Source organism: Scyliorhinus canicula, chromosome 1 (assembly GCF_902713615.1).
Source record: "Scyliorhinus canicula chromosome 1, sScyCan1.1, whole genome shotgun sequence".
Taxonomy (NCBI): Eukaryota; Metazoa; Chordata; class Chondrichthyes; order Carcharhiniformes; family Scyliorhinidae; genus Scyliorhinus; species Scyliorhinus canicula.
This window is the reverse complement of record NC_052146.1, coordinates 176,661,500-176,679,682: the sequence shown is the minus strand read 5'-3', so window position 1 is coordinate 176,679,682 and position 18,183 is coordinate 176,661,500. Positions and strand designations below refer to the sequence as shown.

Below are 18,183 nucleotides of genomic sequence, written 5' to 3'. Positions count from 1 at the left end.
ACTTCTTTCAGTTGCAAGTATTGATTAACCTCCAACTATTGCTCTATTCAACACTACCCGAAAACTGCTTGAAGCATCAGTCAGCTCTTACTCGGGGCAATCCTCTTCAGCAGCTCAACCAGCACTGACACAAGAGCATTGCTGACTGCGATGTTAATTGCTGCATTTTGATATTTCATCACTTTTAAACCCACATTAGGCTATTTTTCTAACAAGTGCATGCAGTGCACATTCAAATGGTGTTCACCTCCACTAAAATGTACAGCAAATCAGGCCACACTTCCAGGGAGAAAATCTGTTAGCAGTTTTAGTTCGAGAAAATGAAGGGACATACAGATGCTTCCTGTAAGATTCACATTTCTACTGATGATTTCTGCAATTTCACATGAATCCTACACTTTATTTTCTGCAAAAGATTTCTAAATTGCATCTCTTTCAGTCTATTTCTTACACAACAATTTTATTAAGCCTCGAGGTAATAGAGCAAGCATCAAATCAAACAGACTTCAATAGTGCCCAGAGTATATAACTGGTTCTATTAACTTAACTGTTCTATTTTTCACAAGCATAAACATGTTACAGCTTGTTGCCCCTGTATCGAGTCATTGCATGGGCCTCCTTCCATCTGCAGAACGCTCTTTTCTAGCACGGCTACATATTTCAGTGAAGCCAACTCCTGTTTTGCAGTCTAGCTTTGACATTACAATTTCTTAAGAATATTACAGTAATTATTAGAGAGAAACCATACACATTTACCAAACCTGACATCCTGCCCACATTATAGCATTTACCTTGACAAAGAGATACTTTAAAATCCATTTAATCATACCTCAAAACAAATATCAGACACGGGACGTACCGCAAAGACATATAGTAACTGTTTAACATATAAAGCAACTAAAACACCGTCACATTTGTTTGTGGACGACATGCAATTTTTAAACAAAATGTATATTTTCCCATCCTTGGGTGAACTGTGGCAAAACACCAAAGCTGCCTATAAACATGAGCATGCCAAGCCAGTGTAAGTGATAGTCCTAAGCAACTTTCAGACTCAACATAAACCTTTTTTCCATAAAAGGATTTAAAATAATTCATTGCTGATCATAGCATGTAAAAGTTCAATTCTCCAGCCATTGCAATGAAAATAGTCATTTCTATTCTTAACAGAGTTTACTTCCAATTGTAGCTAGCTTTGTTAAAAACAATGAACTTCTTTTTGCAAACTAAATCTCAAGTCATTACTGTATGGAGATTATAAACCAGAGGAACTGGGACATTTTTGTCCGCTTGTTAAGGTGCAGTGAGGGGTAAACCTGCATATATTATGTACAAATGCAATAAAGTATTGTATTCACAGTATTGTTTTTATTTTTATTATATTAATTATTATATTGTGTATTCAATTTATAAGTCACATTTCCTTAAACTCATTCAGGAGAAAAAATATAAAAGCATCAATGGGGAATTTAAATTGTTTCTCACTAAGCTTTCCATATGGGCCAGAGTGAAGTTAAAAGTATCATGGTCAGTGCGGAAGAAAAATTCAATACAAAATTTAAGTGATCCACAGAATCTCAACACACTGAAGCAATGAATATACAATTCCATGGGGCCAGGTGTGTACAGTTATGAACCTTAATTGTGGTTAGTTACACTTCTACTAATAAAGGGGAGAAGAGGAAGAATAAATTTACCTTTGGCACAGTGCTGCTGTATTTTGTTTAGCTTTGGTTAAAAATCAAGTAGGGAAAAAGATTTTGCAACTTGAAAAGCAAGTGAATAGTTCTTCAGAATTAGAACAGACCAGAGTAACAGCTAATTAGAAGCACATATCAAAATGAGATGCTATTTACAGATTACATTTATTTTGTAGTGAAACAAACAGACTACTGTGGATGATGAAAATCTGAAAATATGAACAGAAAATACTGGAAGTACTCAGCTGGTCTCGCAGCATCTATAGATATAGAAACAGCTAACATTTCAGCACAATGACCTTTTAAAGTACAGAAGGTGACCCTTCAGCCCAGGTCTGTAAAAGGTTAGCGATATAAAATGTTCAGATCTGCTGAGTACTTTCAACATATCTTTATATTTATGGTGAAGGGGCTGTTCAAGAGAATGGACAGTGTTTCACTGAGTTTACCACTTATCTAGGGTCTCTGCCTTATATCAATAAGGATTAGTGACAGGTTAGTGTTATAGATGAAATCGTAGGATAATGCATTCTCAGCAATGTTGCATATCTCAAAAGAGGGGATGGTAGAGATGAGAACACAGATGACCTGCATAACAAAACTGCTTTTGCACAGGTTGCTCCCAAACATTCAAATTCTTATTCCAAAGTTCAAGATCTTAAACATGCAATTTTTCTAAAAAGTAACAAAAAAAAATAGAAATCAAGACCACAAAAGGGAAAGAATGGCCAAAAGATGGATATTTGGCATATTTACAAGGGACAAATTAAATTAAGTTACTACTGACTTCAGAACCAGAGATAAGTATGCAAAGAGGAGAATAAACAGGCAAGAAAACTAGTTGGGAGAATGAGAACATACCAAATCTAGAACTGAGATGGCTGGAACAGTCTGCAGCATGGATAAGAAGAAAAGGAAAGACGGAGCAAAATCATTAGTTCAGACAGTGCCAATAGCTATTTCTTTGATTGAATTTTATTACCTTCGGTAACAAAAATGGAAATCATTCAATGTTAACAGTAAGCTCATTCCTTGCTAGAGCAGGAAGGGCTCAGTGCCAGACATATAAAAGAAAATAGACAGGAAGCAAGTTGTTTTCATTTTTAAAAAGACATCCTGAAAGAGAGAATCAGGAAAAGAATCAAAATAATTACTAATCTTCCAGAAGCCGTGCTTAATAATGAATCTTGAGAGAGCGCATGAGAATAGTCCACAGAATCAAGAATTTTTACAATCTAACCGTACAATGTGTTGCAACTCATCTCCATGGCGTTGCTCAAAAAAAAACACAATTCCCCTTCAACTGTCTTGACATCTTTCCTTCTATAGAATCTTTCTGCTCATTTTGACCCCTTCTTCCCGGTCTGTGCAGCATACATATATTATAAAAGCAATTATCCATGCATTCAACTCTCATCTCTTTCCATACTATGCTTGAGATTATGGAGTGCGGAAGATGGGGAGAAATGCAGCACAAGTGAAGAGTGGTACATTTTGATAGTAATGACAGTGTAAGAGTCAGTATTCACTCTTCTTCCTCCTCTGGGCCCACACATTCCTTTTTTTTATTCCTTCAAGAGATGTGGGCATTGCTGGCTGGGCCAGCATATATTGCCCATCCCTAATTGCCCTCGTCGGGAGTGGCTTGTTAGAACATTTCAGAGTCAACCACACTGCTATGGATTTGGAGTCACATGTAAGCCAGACAAGGTAAGGGTGGCAGTTTGTCTTCCCTGAAGGACAGTAGTGAACCAGATTAGGGTAGCACGGTGGCCTAGTGGTTAGCACAGCTGCCTTACACGGCGCTGAGGTCCCAGGTTCGATCCCGGCTCTGGGTCACTGTCCGTGTGGAGTTTGCACATTCTCCCCGTGTCTGCGTGGGTTTCACCCCCACAACCCAAAGATGTGCAGGCTAGGTGGATTGGCCATGCTAAATTGCCCCTTAATTGGAAAAAATGATTGGGTAATCTAAATTTTATTTTTTTAATTAAAAAAAAAGTAGTGAACCAGATTGATTTTTATGGCAATCGACAATGATTTCATGATCATCGTTAGACTTTTAATTCCAGATTTTTATTGAATTTAAATGTCATCATGTACTGCGGAGGGATCCCTAGAGCATTACCCTAGTCTAATGACAATACCACTCTGCCACTATCTCCAGAAGGTACTGTCATCAATTTTATGATGTGGAGATGCCGGCATTGGACTGGGGTGAGCACAGTAAGAAATCTTACAACATCAGGTTAAAGTCCAACATGTTTGTTTCAAACACTAGCTTTCGGAGCACTGCTCCTTCCTCAGGTGAATGAAGAGGTATGTTCCAGAAACACATATATAGACACATTCAAAGATGCCAGACAATGCTTAGAATGCGAGCATTTGCAGGTAATGAAGTCTTTACAGATCCAGAGATAGGGGTAATCCCAGGTTAAAGAGGTGTGAATTGTCTCAAGCAGGACAGTTGGTAGGATTGCGCAAGCCCAGGCCAGATAGTGGGGGATGAATGTAATGCGACATGAATCCAAGGTCCCGGTTGAGGCCGCATTCATGTGTGCAGAACTTGGCTACAAGTTTCTGCTCTGCAATTCTGCGTTGTCGCACGTCCTGAGTACCCAATTCATTTTTTCCAATTAATGGGAAATTTAACGTGGCCAATCCACCTACTCTGCACATCTTTTGGGTTGTGGGGGTGAACCACTGCACCACCTTGCTGCCCTATTTTACCTTGTTCAATACTTTTTTGTGATTGGCAATTTAAAAAAATAATCAGCAATAGAACAGATTGTTTAGTTTTGTGGTGGCTGCTGCTGCTGATTGCCGAATTGATGGCTTTTACTACCTGTCGTGATTGATACTGATTTTGACATCTCAAATAACCGGGGGAACACAAACTCAACAGACAGTGCTTATTTGAATCAATCATTTCTTAATGTTTTTGAGATGTGACATTGTTGATGTATTCTAGATACAAATTTAATTATAGATAGAAGATGGAAAGCTAATACAGTTGTTTATTTTTAAATTGAGGATACTGATAATCTTCTATCACTGAAAAGAATAACTTCGCTAAAATAATGTAACTCTCAAGTTGATCAATTACGCTGTTGTACTGGATTAGATCATCTTTAAATCATCTCTAAATTTTAAGAGGGCCTGATAGAAATCTAGTTTTAATATATAATAAGTTTAAAAGGAAGAAATACTTCAAAATCAAAATGGCTTCTTAAAGTGATTTAGGATCAAAATGGCTTCACTAAGGTCACACAGTTCAAACAGACAGGCAGTGAAAATTGCTGAATACCGGAGAATGATCAGACTAAAACTCCAGACAGATGCGTTACACATTCATTACCATATGCATCTGGGCAAAGTTCCTAGTTCAGTGGTCATGAGAACTGATAAAAGTGTGGTGGGAATGAGATGTTCCAGTCACCCCATACTAAAAATTTGATGGACAGCCATTTCTATCAAATAAAATGAACTATAATTATTATGACCCAATCACAGACAGAAAGGGGACAGAACATTAGCAATAAGCTTAAAAATAGGTGCCAATTTTGTGAAAATTATTCTGGAATCATCTTTACTTCCTGTCTTTAACTATTTCCTGTGCTTTGCTCTGAAGATGCCATTTTGGCTATTTTGAACTTCTCTGTATCGTGTATTTTAACTTGAAGAAGTAATCAAGAACTGTAATTTGTATTGAATTTGACTCGGTCATCTGTATTTGCTTGAACAAAACAAACTTTTAAACTCTGTATTTGCAAGAAAACTGACTTGATCAAGAGACATCTGAAAACTGACTGAATAAAGCTTGAATTTACTTCACGCATGAAGCTCAGTCTTAAGTTCTGTCGAATGATATATAGTGCGGTGACACATAAGATATATTGACAAAGTACAGATCTATCAGGGTCAATCTTATGATATATACTTACCCAAGAGAGGACCTCAGTAAATAATTTATATGGCAAAGATATATATGAAACAAACTGCAAACACACACTCAGAGTACTTGAAATTAGTTAATAGCTAAGTACGCTATACTTTAGAACACATCTTTAAGCCATAAAAAGCCACAATGAATATTTTGAAAAATGAACAGAAAATGCAAGACCAATTTGACTCTCCTTACCCTTGCCCGTCTTTCCACTTCCAGTCTTTGCATGATAAGTGTTGTATCAACATCATCATCTTCTTCTTCTTCATCATCATCGTCCTTCTCTTTGGATTCCTGTAACCGCTTTTGGAACTGCCACTCAAGCATAAGTTTACGGAGACGGTCATTCTCCTCAGATGTGCGATCAGGTTTGTTCTGTAGTTCCTCTATCTCTTTGCTAAGCATCTCTAAGAGGTGTTGTTGCTGCTGTTTCTCCATTTTCTCCTTTGCATCTCGTTTCCAAGGATCAGGTGAAAGGCTATCGCTCCCAGGCAACTGTTCTTTGCTAATCGTAAAGTATTGCAAATCCCTGCGCTCAATTGTGCGAGGCTGCTGCTGAGGTTGAAGTTCACGGATTATTGTATCTTGAGGTCTCGGTAGATTGGCTATTTTTTCTGGCCTCGTTTGCTGGATTGCAGAAGAAACATGAACAGGTTGAGGTGAATTTATGTGCAAAGGTGGTGGGCCACGCATGTGGCCAATTTTCCTGTCCTGATCACGGCGTTTCCTGTCTCGCTCATCCTCTAACCGTGCTTTTTCTTTTTCATACCAACGCTGTTGTTCTTCTCGTTTCCTACGATCAACCACAGAGCCTGGATTTGATACTTGTGAAGTTGGCGGAGGTGGTGGTGGGGGTGGTAGGGGTAGGTCTGTGTGGGTATTATCAAAGTCAACTGTATAGTGCACTGGTGGTGGAGGAGGGGGTGGTGGCAACTGATTGTCTACTCTAATGGGCTGGGAAACAGCAACTGGAGTAGCCTGATTCGGAGCTGGAGTTTTCCAACGCCCAGGTCCACTTTTATGAGGAGCAATTGCACTTGCTGGAAGTGATTTTGAAGAGTAATTGAACTGTTCTTGACGTGCTGCGCTAGAATCCACCAAAGAACTTTGATGACCCCATGCATCTGACTTCCGATCCAAATCTTTCTGGTATTCTGCATCTCTGCGAAGCTGGTCTTCCTGCCGCACCTTCTCAAGGTGAAAAGCTTTTGCCTCGTGCAATTCTTCTTGTGAACGAGTTCCACGCTGTTATGAAATTAAAAGTATATTTATTATGAAAATACATTCTAAAAATTTGTTGCTGTAAACATTCATATATAAATAATGAGACTTTTTTGATCATCTATAATAGAAATAGAACATGCCTGAAAGACTCAGGTCTGGCAGCATCCATGGAGAGAGAAACAGTTAACGTTTCAAGTCCATAAGAGTCATACAAACTCGAAACATTAACTGTTTCACACTCACAGATGCTGTCAGACCTAAGTTTTTTCAGCATTTTCTGTTTTTATTTCACATTTCCAGCATCTGCAGTTTATTGCTTTTATTTTATTGATCATCTGTTGTTTTACAGCTAAAATGAATTAGGAATTGGGAATAAGTTAAAGCAGCAATGATTCAATGTTAACTTGCACAATATTGTAAACCCTTCCATATCTAGTGTAAGGCTGTTGCAGACATGATCCTAATACTGACTATCTTGAGCCATTAAGAGGAAGGAGAACCTAAAAGAAATACTTCTTATCCAGAGAATTTCCCAGGCCCATTGCAAATGATGGAAATGTAAAATTAGCTCACAAGTAAAATTAATAATTCTGTCCTGGGCACGTCACTCATTTATTTGAATCTTTGAGCAGTGTCAAAGAAGATTACTAATAATTGTAAAAATGCTAGAACAATGTAATTAAAATATAAATTAACCGAAAAGGTTAATATCACAGAATTTAGAGTGCAGAAGGAGGCCATTCGGCCAATCGAGTCTGCACCAGTCCTTGGAAAGAGCAACCTACTTGAGCCCACACCTCCACCCTATCCCCTTAACCCAGTAACCTTTTTGGACACTAAGGGCAATTTAGCATGCCCAATCCACCTAACCTGCACATCTTTGGGCTGTGGGAGGAAACCGGAGTACCCAGAAGAAAGCCACGCAGACACGGGGAGAACGTGCAGACTCCGCACAGACAGTGACCCAAGCGAGAATTGAACCTGGGGCCCTGGCGCTGTGAAGCAATAGTGCTAACCATTGTTTTACCGTGCCGTCCAAAATAACCTAATTTACAACCATGTGGCAACTTAAAAGTTTATATTCAATTCTTAATACTGTGGAAGCACTGAAAGAAAGACTGATGCCACTAAGTTCTGGAAGGTTCTCCTAATTTCTGCTGCAACTTTACTCATTAACTGTAGAAACCCCAGAGTAACTGATAAGCGGTTTCTCTTCCAAGGTTTAAGATGACCAAAAGCACTGCAGATTAAAGAATACCTGAAATTGTGCCACGATTTCAAAATTCACCAACTATAAAAATGTCTAATGAGAATACAATGTAATTACTAGACTGGCCTTTTAAAAAAAAAACTAATGATAGAATTCAGTGACTTTCAGCACTCCAAGTTAAAACGGAGATTATTCTGCAGGAAAATTGAGCAACAGCACAATCAATAATTTCAACAGCCAAAGAAACTCAGTATAAACCAGGAATCTTAAAAGTGTCTGTGTTGGTCTTAATCGCACAAAACAAACTATAGAAATATAAAACTCCGAACATGTGCAATTTCAAGCTGTCAGTAGAATGCATCAATTATCCAGAAATTAATTTATTTTTCCGGTAACAATTAAATATGTGGCAAAACTTCGATATGCATCAGAAAACTGTGTTTAAATGGCTTAGTGATGAGATGTTTGGTCAAAGTGCAAGAGCACTGCATTACCAAAGGCACCAAGTGAGTAAGATTTATCGTTGATGATGGGCACAAATAGAAGTTAAAGTTAAAACCGGCTGCTGGTGATCATTACCTAATAGCGATATTGACCCAGGCAATGAAGGATAATGTTTAGGTTACAATGGTCAATGGTATGTTAATTGGTATTGAGCAGCTGCTATTCCATTAGTTGTTCAGTTCTATCAACTTGCGATGGGGTAAAATAAGATGGTAAGCAACATGCTGTACTGCAGGACTTCACATTTGTAAAATAAATTTAGATCAAAGGCCATTAATTGTTCAACTCCCACTGCAGCATTAATGCTAATAATGATTTTTGCACTGTCACATAAATTTGAATATTCTCTATAATAGTTGAGCACTCCACATGATGCTGTAAATCAAATTGTTGCCAGCACAGTATATTTGTTTCAGTAACAATTTGTCCTTGCTGCCCCATCCAAACTATTTCACTCGTATACAATTTTTGTTTTTAAAGCTGGTTTCAATTTTATCCTCAGATTAGACCACAAGTCATAGGAGCAGCATTAGGCCATTCAGCCCATTGAGTCTGTTCCGCCATTCAATCATGGCTGATATGTTTCTCATTGCCATTTTCCTGCCTTCTCCCCATAACTCCAGATCTCCCTTTTAATCAATTAGGTTGCGCTATTCACGCATTATAAACTATTGTGCTTACAGTAATGAAACCATGGTTTCTAGATTTTCACATGTGCACCCCCCTCCTCATTGTTCCTACACCAAAGCTGCATAAATGTTGGGGAGGGTATACTTTAAAACATGAGTTGCCTCAGTTACATTTTTCTAATCATCGGTTAACACATAATTGAGAGCTATACTATCCATTCAGAATGTTATTGGTAAACTTTAAAAGATGATCATCACAGATATTTCAGGTTTATTTCTCAAACATTAAGCAACTAAAATGTGCTGAATACCTGTATCTGAAAAAAATAGCGTTTAGAATAGTTAAATGTATTTATTACAACAAAAATCCACCTTAGTTCAACTCTTCCATAAACCTGCATTAACATTGATCAAAAAGAAAAGCATTGCCACTCCCACAACATTAGAATTAGAACAGTACAGCACAGAACAGGCCCTTCGGCCCTCAATGTTGCGCCGAGCAATGATCACCCTACTCAAGCCCACGTATACCTATCCCAGTAACCCCCATTAACCTTATTTTTTAGGACACTAAGGGCAATTTAGCCTGGCCAATCCACCTAACCCGCACATCTTTGGACTGTGGGAGGAAACCGGAGCACCCGGAGGAAACCCACGCACACACGGGGAGGATGTGCAGACTCCGCACAGACAGTGACCCAGCCGGGAATCGAACCTGGGACCCTGGAGCTGTGAAGCATTTATGCTAACCACCATGCTACCGTGCTGCCCCTACTACCGTGCTGCCCCTAATAACATATTAGTTATTAATTTAAGAGGTGAATGTGAGCAAAGTAAATTAGTTAATAAAAGCAAGCGCCCACATGGTAATGTCACTGGGAAATTAAGACAGTAGATCCAGAAGCTTTTATTTACTTTTTCGCTCTTGAGGTGAAGAATGCTAGTTAGAACCGCTTAGGTTAAAATGTCTAGCATCAGCATGAAACATGGTCAAATTTGTAGAGCCGCTATTCTGTCCTATGCCTCACCTTAAGTATAGCTGCGTTCCATTTCCCAATCATCCTGCAACCTGCAAGAGTGCCAAATTAGGGACAGCTTTGTGTAGTCTGATTCCCACTACGAGCTGGATTAGCAGTGCTCAAACTTGTTCACACCAAACCATTACAGCCAACAGACAAAATTTCTTCTAGGCTGGATTTGAAAGAGGGTCCCAGATGCAAAAACTAGAGTAAACCACAGCTTTACTAAATTTCCTGGAGTCATGCAATTAAGCCAATTAGTCACATTGCCCAAAGTCTGCATCAGGCATTGGATCACTTTCCAATCCTCTTGAATATTAGCAAGATCCAGTCTCACTCGTTTTGTTGTTCCCGCCGCTGGCAACCATACTACAGTTTAAATTGGAAATGTTCCAGAGTTCAGGGCAACCTGAAAAGTTAATAACCACATGGTCCTAAAAATGGACTGGCAAAATGGGAGTGTCAACTAAAATGAAGCAATCAGGACCTGCTGGCTAGAAGGTGAAACTGGGTAATTAATAATCGGAAATAAAGAAATGGCGGAAGCACTAAACAAGTATTGGTTGTTTGTCTTCACTCTAGAAGGCACAAAAATCCAAATACTTGAAAATTGAGGTAAACGGGAGAGAGGAAAGTCAAACAGTTGCCCAAGGAAACATTACTGGGAAAATTATTAGAATTAAAATCTGACAAGTCCCCTGAACCTGAAAGCCTGCACCCGAGGGTCTTGTCAGAAGTAGCTGAAGAGGTAGCAGATGCACCGGCTGTGATCTTCCAAAATTCCTAAGATTCTGGAAGCGTCCCAATAGATTGGCAAATTGCAAACATGACACCTCTATTCAAGAATGGAGAGACAGAAAGCAGGACACCTAAAGGTAAAGTTGCCATAGACCCAGATCGCCATAGATTGCTTTCCTCGGAGGGGAAAGCAGACTGGTGGTGATTTAACCTGAAGATTATCACACCTCAGGTGAGGGACAAGGTTGAGAAGGTAGGGTCTTCATGAATAACCTCTTGTCAAAGGGAAATTGCAGGAATCCATCATCAAGGTGGTACAGGATATTTAGAAAATCATAATAATCAAGCAGAGTCAACATGGTTTTGTGAAAGGGAAATCATGTTTGATTCATTTATTACATTTCATTGAGGAAGTAACAAGCAAGGTCAATAAATAGCGATCTGCAGATTTGGTGCACTTAAGATTTCCAATGGCTATTTCACAAAATTAAGAGCTCATGGTGTAGACAGTAACATATTACAGAATCACTGAATTGTTACAGCACGAAAGGTGGCCATTTGACCCATCATGTCTGTACCAACTTTCCGAGTGAACAATTTTCTTTGTGCTGGTCCCCTGTTGTCTGCCCACAGCACTACATATCTAATTCCCTTTCGAATTTGAATGCCTTGATTGAGCCTGCTTCCACCACACTCTCAAACAATGCATTCCAGATCTCAACTACTCGAGAGTGAACAAGCTTTGCTTCATGATGCTTTGCTTCTTTGCCAATTAATTTAAATCTGTGTCGGTTGTTCTCAATCCTTTCATGAGCATGATTAGCTAACAGGCAGCAGAGAGTCAGGATTAGGAGGTCATTTTCAGGTTGACAAGCTGTAACTAATGTTAGCCACGATATGGAGATGCCGGTGTTGGACTGGGATGGGCATAGTAAGAAGTCTTACAGCACCAGGTTAAAGTGCAACAGTTTATTTTGAATCACTAGCTTTCAGAGCACAGCTCCTTCATCAGGTGAGTCATTAACTTATTTACTGTAACTAATGATGTCACAGGGATCAGTTCTGGGGCTTCAACCATTTACGGCTTATATTTGTGACTTGGATGAAGGGACCAAATGAATTGATGACACAAAGATAGGTAGAAGAACAAGCTGTCAAGAGGACAAAAATAAATCTACAAAGGGTTTTAGATTGGTTAAGTCAGTGGGCAGAAATTTGGCAGATGGAGTATAATGTGTGAAATCATGAATTTGCCAACTTTGGTAGGAAGAGTAGAAAAGTATATTATTTAAAGAAAGAGAGACTACAGAACTCTCTGGTACAGAGTGTTCTGGGTGTCCTGGGGTACCGTAGTTTCCGGACTATAAGCCGCTACTTCTTTCACACGTTTTGAACCTCGCGGCTTATACAACGACGCGGCTTATTTATGGATTTTTCCCGCTTTCACTAAACCAATGAAATTGCGTAACGGGTCAAGGTAAAACAATGTAACTTTTAGTTTACTGTTTAGATTAAATCGAGCGCGCTCAAACATCCCATCATTCTGATTACGGTAGTCATTTTGTCACCCTCATCATGGCAAAGACACGGAGAAATGCATATGATGCAGCTTTCAAGTTGAAGGCGATCGATCTGGCTGTTGGAAAAGGAAATAGAGCTGCTGCACTAGAGCTTGGTCTTAATGAGTCGATGATAAGACGTTGGAAACAGCAGCGTGAGGAATTGACTCAGTGCAAAAAGACAACTAAAGCTTTCAGAGGGAAGAAAAGCAGATGGCCCGAACTAGAAAATGAGCTCGAAGACTGGGTCAACATGCAGAGAGCAGACGGCCGAGGTGTTTCAACTGTACAGATCCGACCGAAAGCCAAAACAATCGCCACCGCAATGAAGTTTGAGAATTTTAGAGGTGGACCATCGTGGTGTCTCAGATTTATGAGACGTAAAGGCCTGTCCATCAGGGTACGGACGAGTTTGTGTCAGCAGCTCCCTCCCGACTACGAGGAAAAAATTTCAAACTTCCGCAAATTCATTGATGCAAAGATAGCGGAGCATTCCATTGGCCCGCACAATATCATAAATATGGATGAGGTTCCTCTGACATTTGACCTGCCTCTCACTCGGACTGTCAACAGGAAAGGTGAATCATCCGTCATGCTGAAAACAACTGGGCATGAAAAAACGCACTTCACCTGTGTTCTGAGTTGCACGGCATCGGGAGAAAAGCTTCCACCGATGGTGATTTTTAAACGCACGACGATACCAAAAGAAAAATTCCCTACAGGAATTGTTGTGAAAGTCAACAAGAAAGGATGGATGACGGAAAGCCTAATGCATGAATGGCATACGGAGTGCTACGGCAAGCGACCGGGAGGATTCTTTCACAGGAACAAGGCATTGCTCGTTTTGGACAGCATGAGGGCCCACATAACAGATTCTGTGAAAGAAGCCATCAAGAGGACAAACTCAATTCCAGCTGTGATTCCTGGGGGCACAACAAAGTATTTACAGCCACTCGACATCAGTTTAAATCGTGCATTTAAGGTGGCGCTTCGTGTTCAGTGGGAGGCTTGGATGACAAGTGGGGAGAAATCCTTCACTAAAACGGGCCGCATGCGAAGAGCAACTTATGGTCAAGCCTGCCAGTGGGTCCTGACAGCGTGGAGCATTGTTAAAAAATCCACTATCATCAACGGGTTTCGAAAAGCTGGATTGCTGCGTGTTCAAGAGGGCAGCATGAGCTCAGCGGGAAATTTGCCTCCGGATGAAAGTGATGAGAGCGACAATGAAAACAATCCAACATCGGATGAAGCAATTCTGAGGCTATTCAACTCTGACACTGAAGGAGATGACTTCAGTGGTTTCAGTGCACAAGAGGAGGATAGTGACTGTGATCACCTGGGTTGGTGATATCTTGATTACGATCAGTAATAAAATACTTCTTTTTACACATGATTTATTTATTTTTAATGTTTCAAACTGATGATTCTATGTTAATCTTAAGAGCTTAATCGGATTGATTTCGTTCCACAGTGACCAATGACTTTCTTGGTAGGCTATTCTTTACCGCTAATTTTTTATTTTTGTTACAAGCCGTATTTCGTTAAAGCCTGTGTAAAGCTCATTTGTTTCAATGTACCGGTAAGCACCTGCGGCTTATATACGTGTGCGGCTTATTTATGTTCAAAATAAAAAAAAATTCAAAATCAGTGGGTGCTGCTTATAGTCAGGTGCGCTTTATAGTCCGGAAATTACGGTATATGAATCACAAATAGATGCAGGTAAAGCAAAGTGATTTGATTAGGAAGGCAAGTGGAATTTGCAAGGGAAACAGAATATAAAAGTAATAAATGTTGCTACAGCTGTACGAGATACATCTGGAGTATAGCGTGCAGCGGTGGTTAGCACTACTACCTCACGACGTTGGAACCTGGGCTCAATGCCGGTCCCGGGTCACTGTCTGTGAGGAGTTTGCACATTCTCCCCGCGTTTGCGTGGGTCTCACCCCCACAACCCAAAGATGTGCAGGCTAGGTGGATTGGCCACGCTAAATTGCCCCTTAATTGAAAAAAGAAAATTGGGTACTCTAAATTTAAAAACTGAGCAGTTAATAAAGCATATAGTATTCTGAACTTTATTAATAGGGTATAGAGTACAAAGCAAGACAAGATGATTTTATACAAGACACTAGCTAGAACTCAGCTGGGGTATTGCGTACAGTTCTTGGTGCCACATTATAGTAAGGATGTGAACACATTGGAGAGAATGCAGAAGAGATTTTCAAGAATGGTTCCAGGGATAAGAAACTTCAGTTAATGCTCAATTGGCAAACAAGTGCAGACATGATGGGCCAAATGTCCTCCTGCTGCAATGTAACAATTCTGTTTTTCAGTGATACTGAATTACATTGGAAGCAGTACAGCAAAGGGTCACTTGACTGATTCCTGGGATGAAGGTGGTGGCTTATGAAGATAGATTAGCCCTATACCCATTAGGGCTATAAGAGAAGAATAAGAGGTGATTTTATTGAAACATATAAATCTTGTTGGGGGGGGCGGCATGTGGCGCAGTGGTTAGCACTGGGACAACGGCGCAGAGGACCCAGGTTTGAATCTCAGCCCTGGGTCAATGTCCGTGTGGAGTTTGCACATTTTCCCCATGTCTGCATGGGTTTCACCCCCACAACCCAAAGGTGTGCAGGTTAGGTGAATTGGCCATGCTAAATTGTCCCTTCATTGTAAAAAAAAAATTGGGTTCTCTAAATTTATATTAAAAAATATAACTCTTGCACGGACTTGACAGGGTGAATGCTGAGAGGACGTTTTGCTTTGTAAGGGAGTCTAGAATTAGAGAATACAGTTTAGAAATTAGGGGTCTCCCATTTCAGACTGAAGAGGAGAAATATTTTCTCTCAGAAGGTTACTAGTCTCTGGAATTCTCTTCCCCAGAGGCTAGGGGCGACTGTGTCATTGCATACATTCAGGGTTAAGTTCAATAAATGTTTGATTGACAATGACATCAAGGGTCATGGGGTGGGGAGAGGAAAGTGGAATCACGGGCGCAATCAGATCAGCCACAACCTTATCGAATGGTGGAGAAAGCCTGAAGGGCCAAAGTATTTACTCCTAAATCTTGTGTTGCGTTCCAATTATATATGGCATCTGTAGAATTTCCTAAAGCAATTCTAAACTATGAGGTTGGAAAAACTATGAACTGATTTTAAGTGCAGTCACTACAGTATTTGCAAATTTATGTAGAGTAACTTACGTAGAGTAATTCTTCAAGCATTTCATGAAGACTGCAAGGCTGCTTTTTTATTCAGTTTATGTATAAGAGCGGCAATAAGTGCTGCAATACAGGTATGGCTAAAGTAAATTAAACATCCTGGCAATATGTGCAAGAGTCAAAATAATTTTTTCTCCCAATCTCTCATTTTAGCGTATCGATTGTCAATTTAATTCCTTTTAAACAGTTTAATCTTGCTGTTTGGTTCTTTCTGGTGTCTTCCATTGTAGTTCCATTTTTATCTTTGTTCACATTTTTGAACTTGTTGTTCCTTCTCCACTTCATTGCAAAATAGCTTGGGACATTCTTAAACTATTAAGTAAATCCAAAATTAAGAGTATCCCTATAATAAAGGATGGTATACAGCCTTAAACTTCTGAATTTCACCCTAAACACCACTCGTGCTTTAAGCAGATCGAAACAGCCCATCTAGAAATAGCTAACATAAGCTACTCTCAGATAGAGTTATGTTACTCAATCTAGCTAGAGTCCACTCTACAGCTTGTGCCACTGTTAACATACAGTTTTGAAATAAAATAACATCACTTCAGAAAAGCTACCATTTGTTTCATTATATCCTAGGGTACTTAAAAGACAATATTAGATGAGGCAATATTAATTAAAATGCAATCCCACCCTCTTTAGGAGAAAGACAGTACGAACAAACCCCAACAGCAGGACCTATCATTTATTAAATTTTTTTAAAAAAAAATTTCATTTTCATTTCAATTACTAGTTATTCTATAATACAGGGAGAATATGCAAACCAGCACTGCAGCTCAACCTAACATTTTCAAAATCTTCAGTATAAAAACACTTTGGATGATTTCTTCTATTTGACTATTGTCGAGACAATGAACATAGATTTTACCTGAATAGCGGCATTGGTGGGCTGCTCCTGCATCATTGTTCTCTCATCATAATGTTGCCATTGTCCAGAGACAGGACTCACTCGGTCCTGGGATCTGGAAGTTGGGAAGGTGAAGTATTCTCTAGCATATGTCTGTGTGGGAATTGGATAGGCTTCAGGTCTTGTCGGCAATGCTTGATCCTAAAAGTAGAATTAGCAATTTATTTAATTGAACCAGCAACCACTCATGATATATGAATTAAAAACACTAAGCATAAATATTTTAAGAGGTTACAAGAGACATATCGTGCATAATATATGATCACTACAGAAATTTTATAAAAAGACTATTTAAAAAACAGGTTGGGCATTTATCAGTATAGATGCTGTTTGAGAATTAGGTAAAATCCACAGACCGGCCTTAGACAAAATGGGTATTGGGTAAAATGAGAGTTTTGAATTTCTCCAAAATACAAACAAAATTGCTCGTATGGTTTCTTTTCAAATGCACTTTTATTTTAAACCCCTAGCTCTCAAGATCCCTCAACAGCTGGTGAGAGCTGGTGACATATTGGCAGGATACTCCACAAGGCCTAGATATAACCAAATTGTGATATCCCAATTTATTTCCTGTTTTTTGTTGGTCAGGAATTATTTTTTCAGATGACAAAGATTACATTCTGACCTGTAATGAATAGTTATAGATGAAGTTCAAGGCTCAGGTTTCAATCATTTGGGCAGTCTAATGTCCTTGTGATCAAACATAGGCAGGGTTTTTGGAGGTACACTACATTGTGAAAAGACAATGCGATTGTAGCAAAGAAATAAAAACAAGTGTGAAATTTGGTAATAATCAAATCTTACAAATTTGGAAAAGTCTTCCTCTCTTCTTAAGTCATAAATTAGCAACATAGTTAATCATTTTGCTGCCATCAGGCTTGTTGAATTGAACCACAGACTGAATTATGCCACCAGTTTAAGATCATTCCAGTCACGAAGTCACTCAAGACAGACAGTTAGTAGGTCACCTCAGTGTTCACTGCCCCAATTGGGACTGTCAGGAGGATTCTGAAGATGGGGGCTGCAGACAGTGCAGTCCACTACAAGGGAGGCTGGTAGCCCTTATCATCACCACTGGGAACACTGTTGACGCATAAGCAGGAATGGTAGGGACGCACTGAAGCCACCATCAGTATAGGGAGAAGTTGAGACATCATTAGGCCATGACGATCGGAGAGGTCCCCTTCTAGGAATTCCGCATTCAACGGCAAGGCTGTGGCATTAGACAGCAGTATTGCCATTTTCTGCTATTAACATTTAGATGTCCTTCAGCTGTAATTCTGTTTCAAATTCCCTCTGTGCAGTTGCTTGATCTCAATTGCTGAGGTCCTGCACAATGCTCGTAAAATTGCTGTTGCAATAAAGCTGTTAAGTGACTCCTTAATTAGCTAGATGGCATTTCTACCACTGGCAGGTGGGTTGCCATCGCCACTGCATACCCGACTTCAGAAAGAGCATGTCAGGTTCAATGCTGTCTGGTGTAATTTCCCCAATGGTTATATTTAATAGTTTGCAACATTTCTT

General features: G+C 39.5%; 1 protein-coding gene across 9 annotated transcripts in view; it reads right to left on the bottom strand.

Moving 5' to 3' along the window:
- Nucleotides 1-18,183, bottom strand: part of afdna (afadin, adherens junction formation factor a) — a 253,647-nt gene that overhangs the window by 21,250 nt on the left and 214,214 nt on the right. For 6 of the 9 annotated variants that reach the window (XM_038803241.1, XM_038803250.1, XM_038803267.1 and 3 more), the window contains 3 exons: nt 16,621-16,800; nt 5,839-6,888; nt 2,562-2,591 (listed from right to left, as the gene is read on the bottom strand). In XM_038803241.1, coding sequence (XP_038659169.1) covers nt 2,562-2,591; nt 5,839-6,888; nt 16,621-16,800 — 1,260 coding nt within the window. The remainder of the gene's footprint in view (nt 1-2,561; nt 2,592-5,838; nt 6,889-16,620; nt 16,801-18,183) is intronic. The other 3 variants (XM_038803278.1, XM_038803288.1, XM_038803301.1) reach the window with 1 other exon arrangement.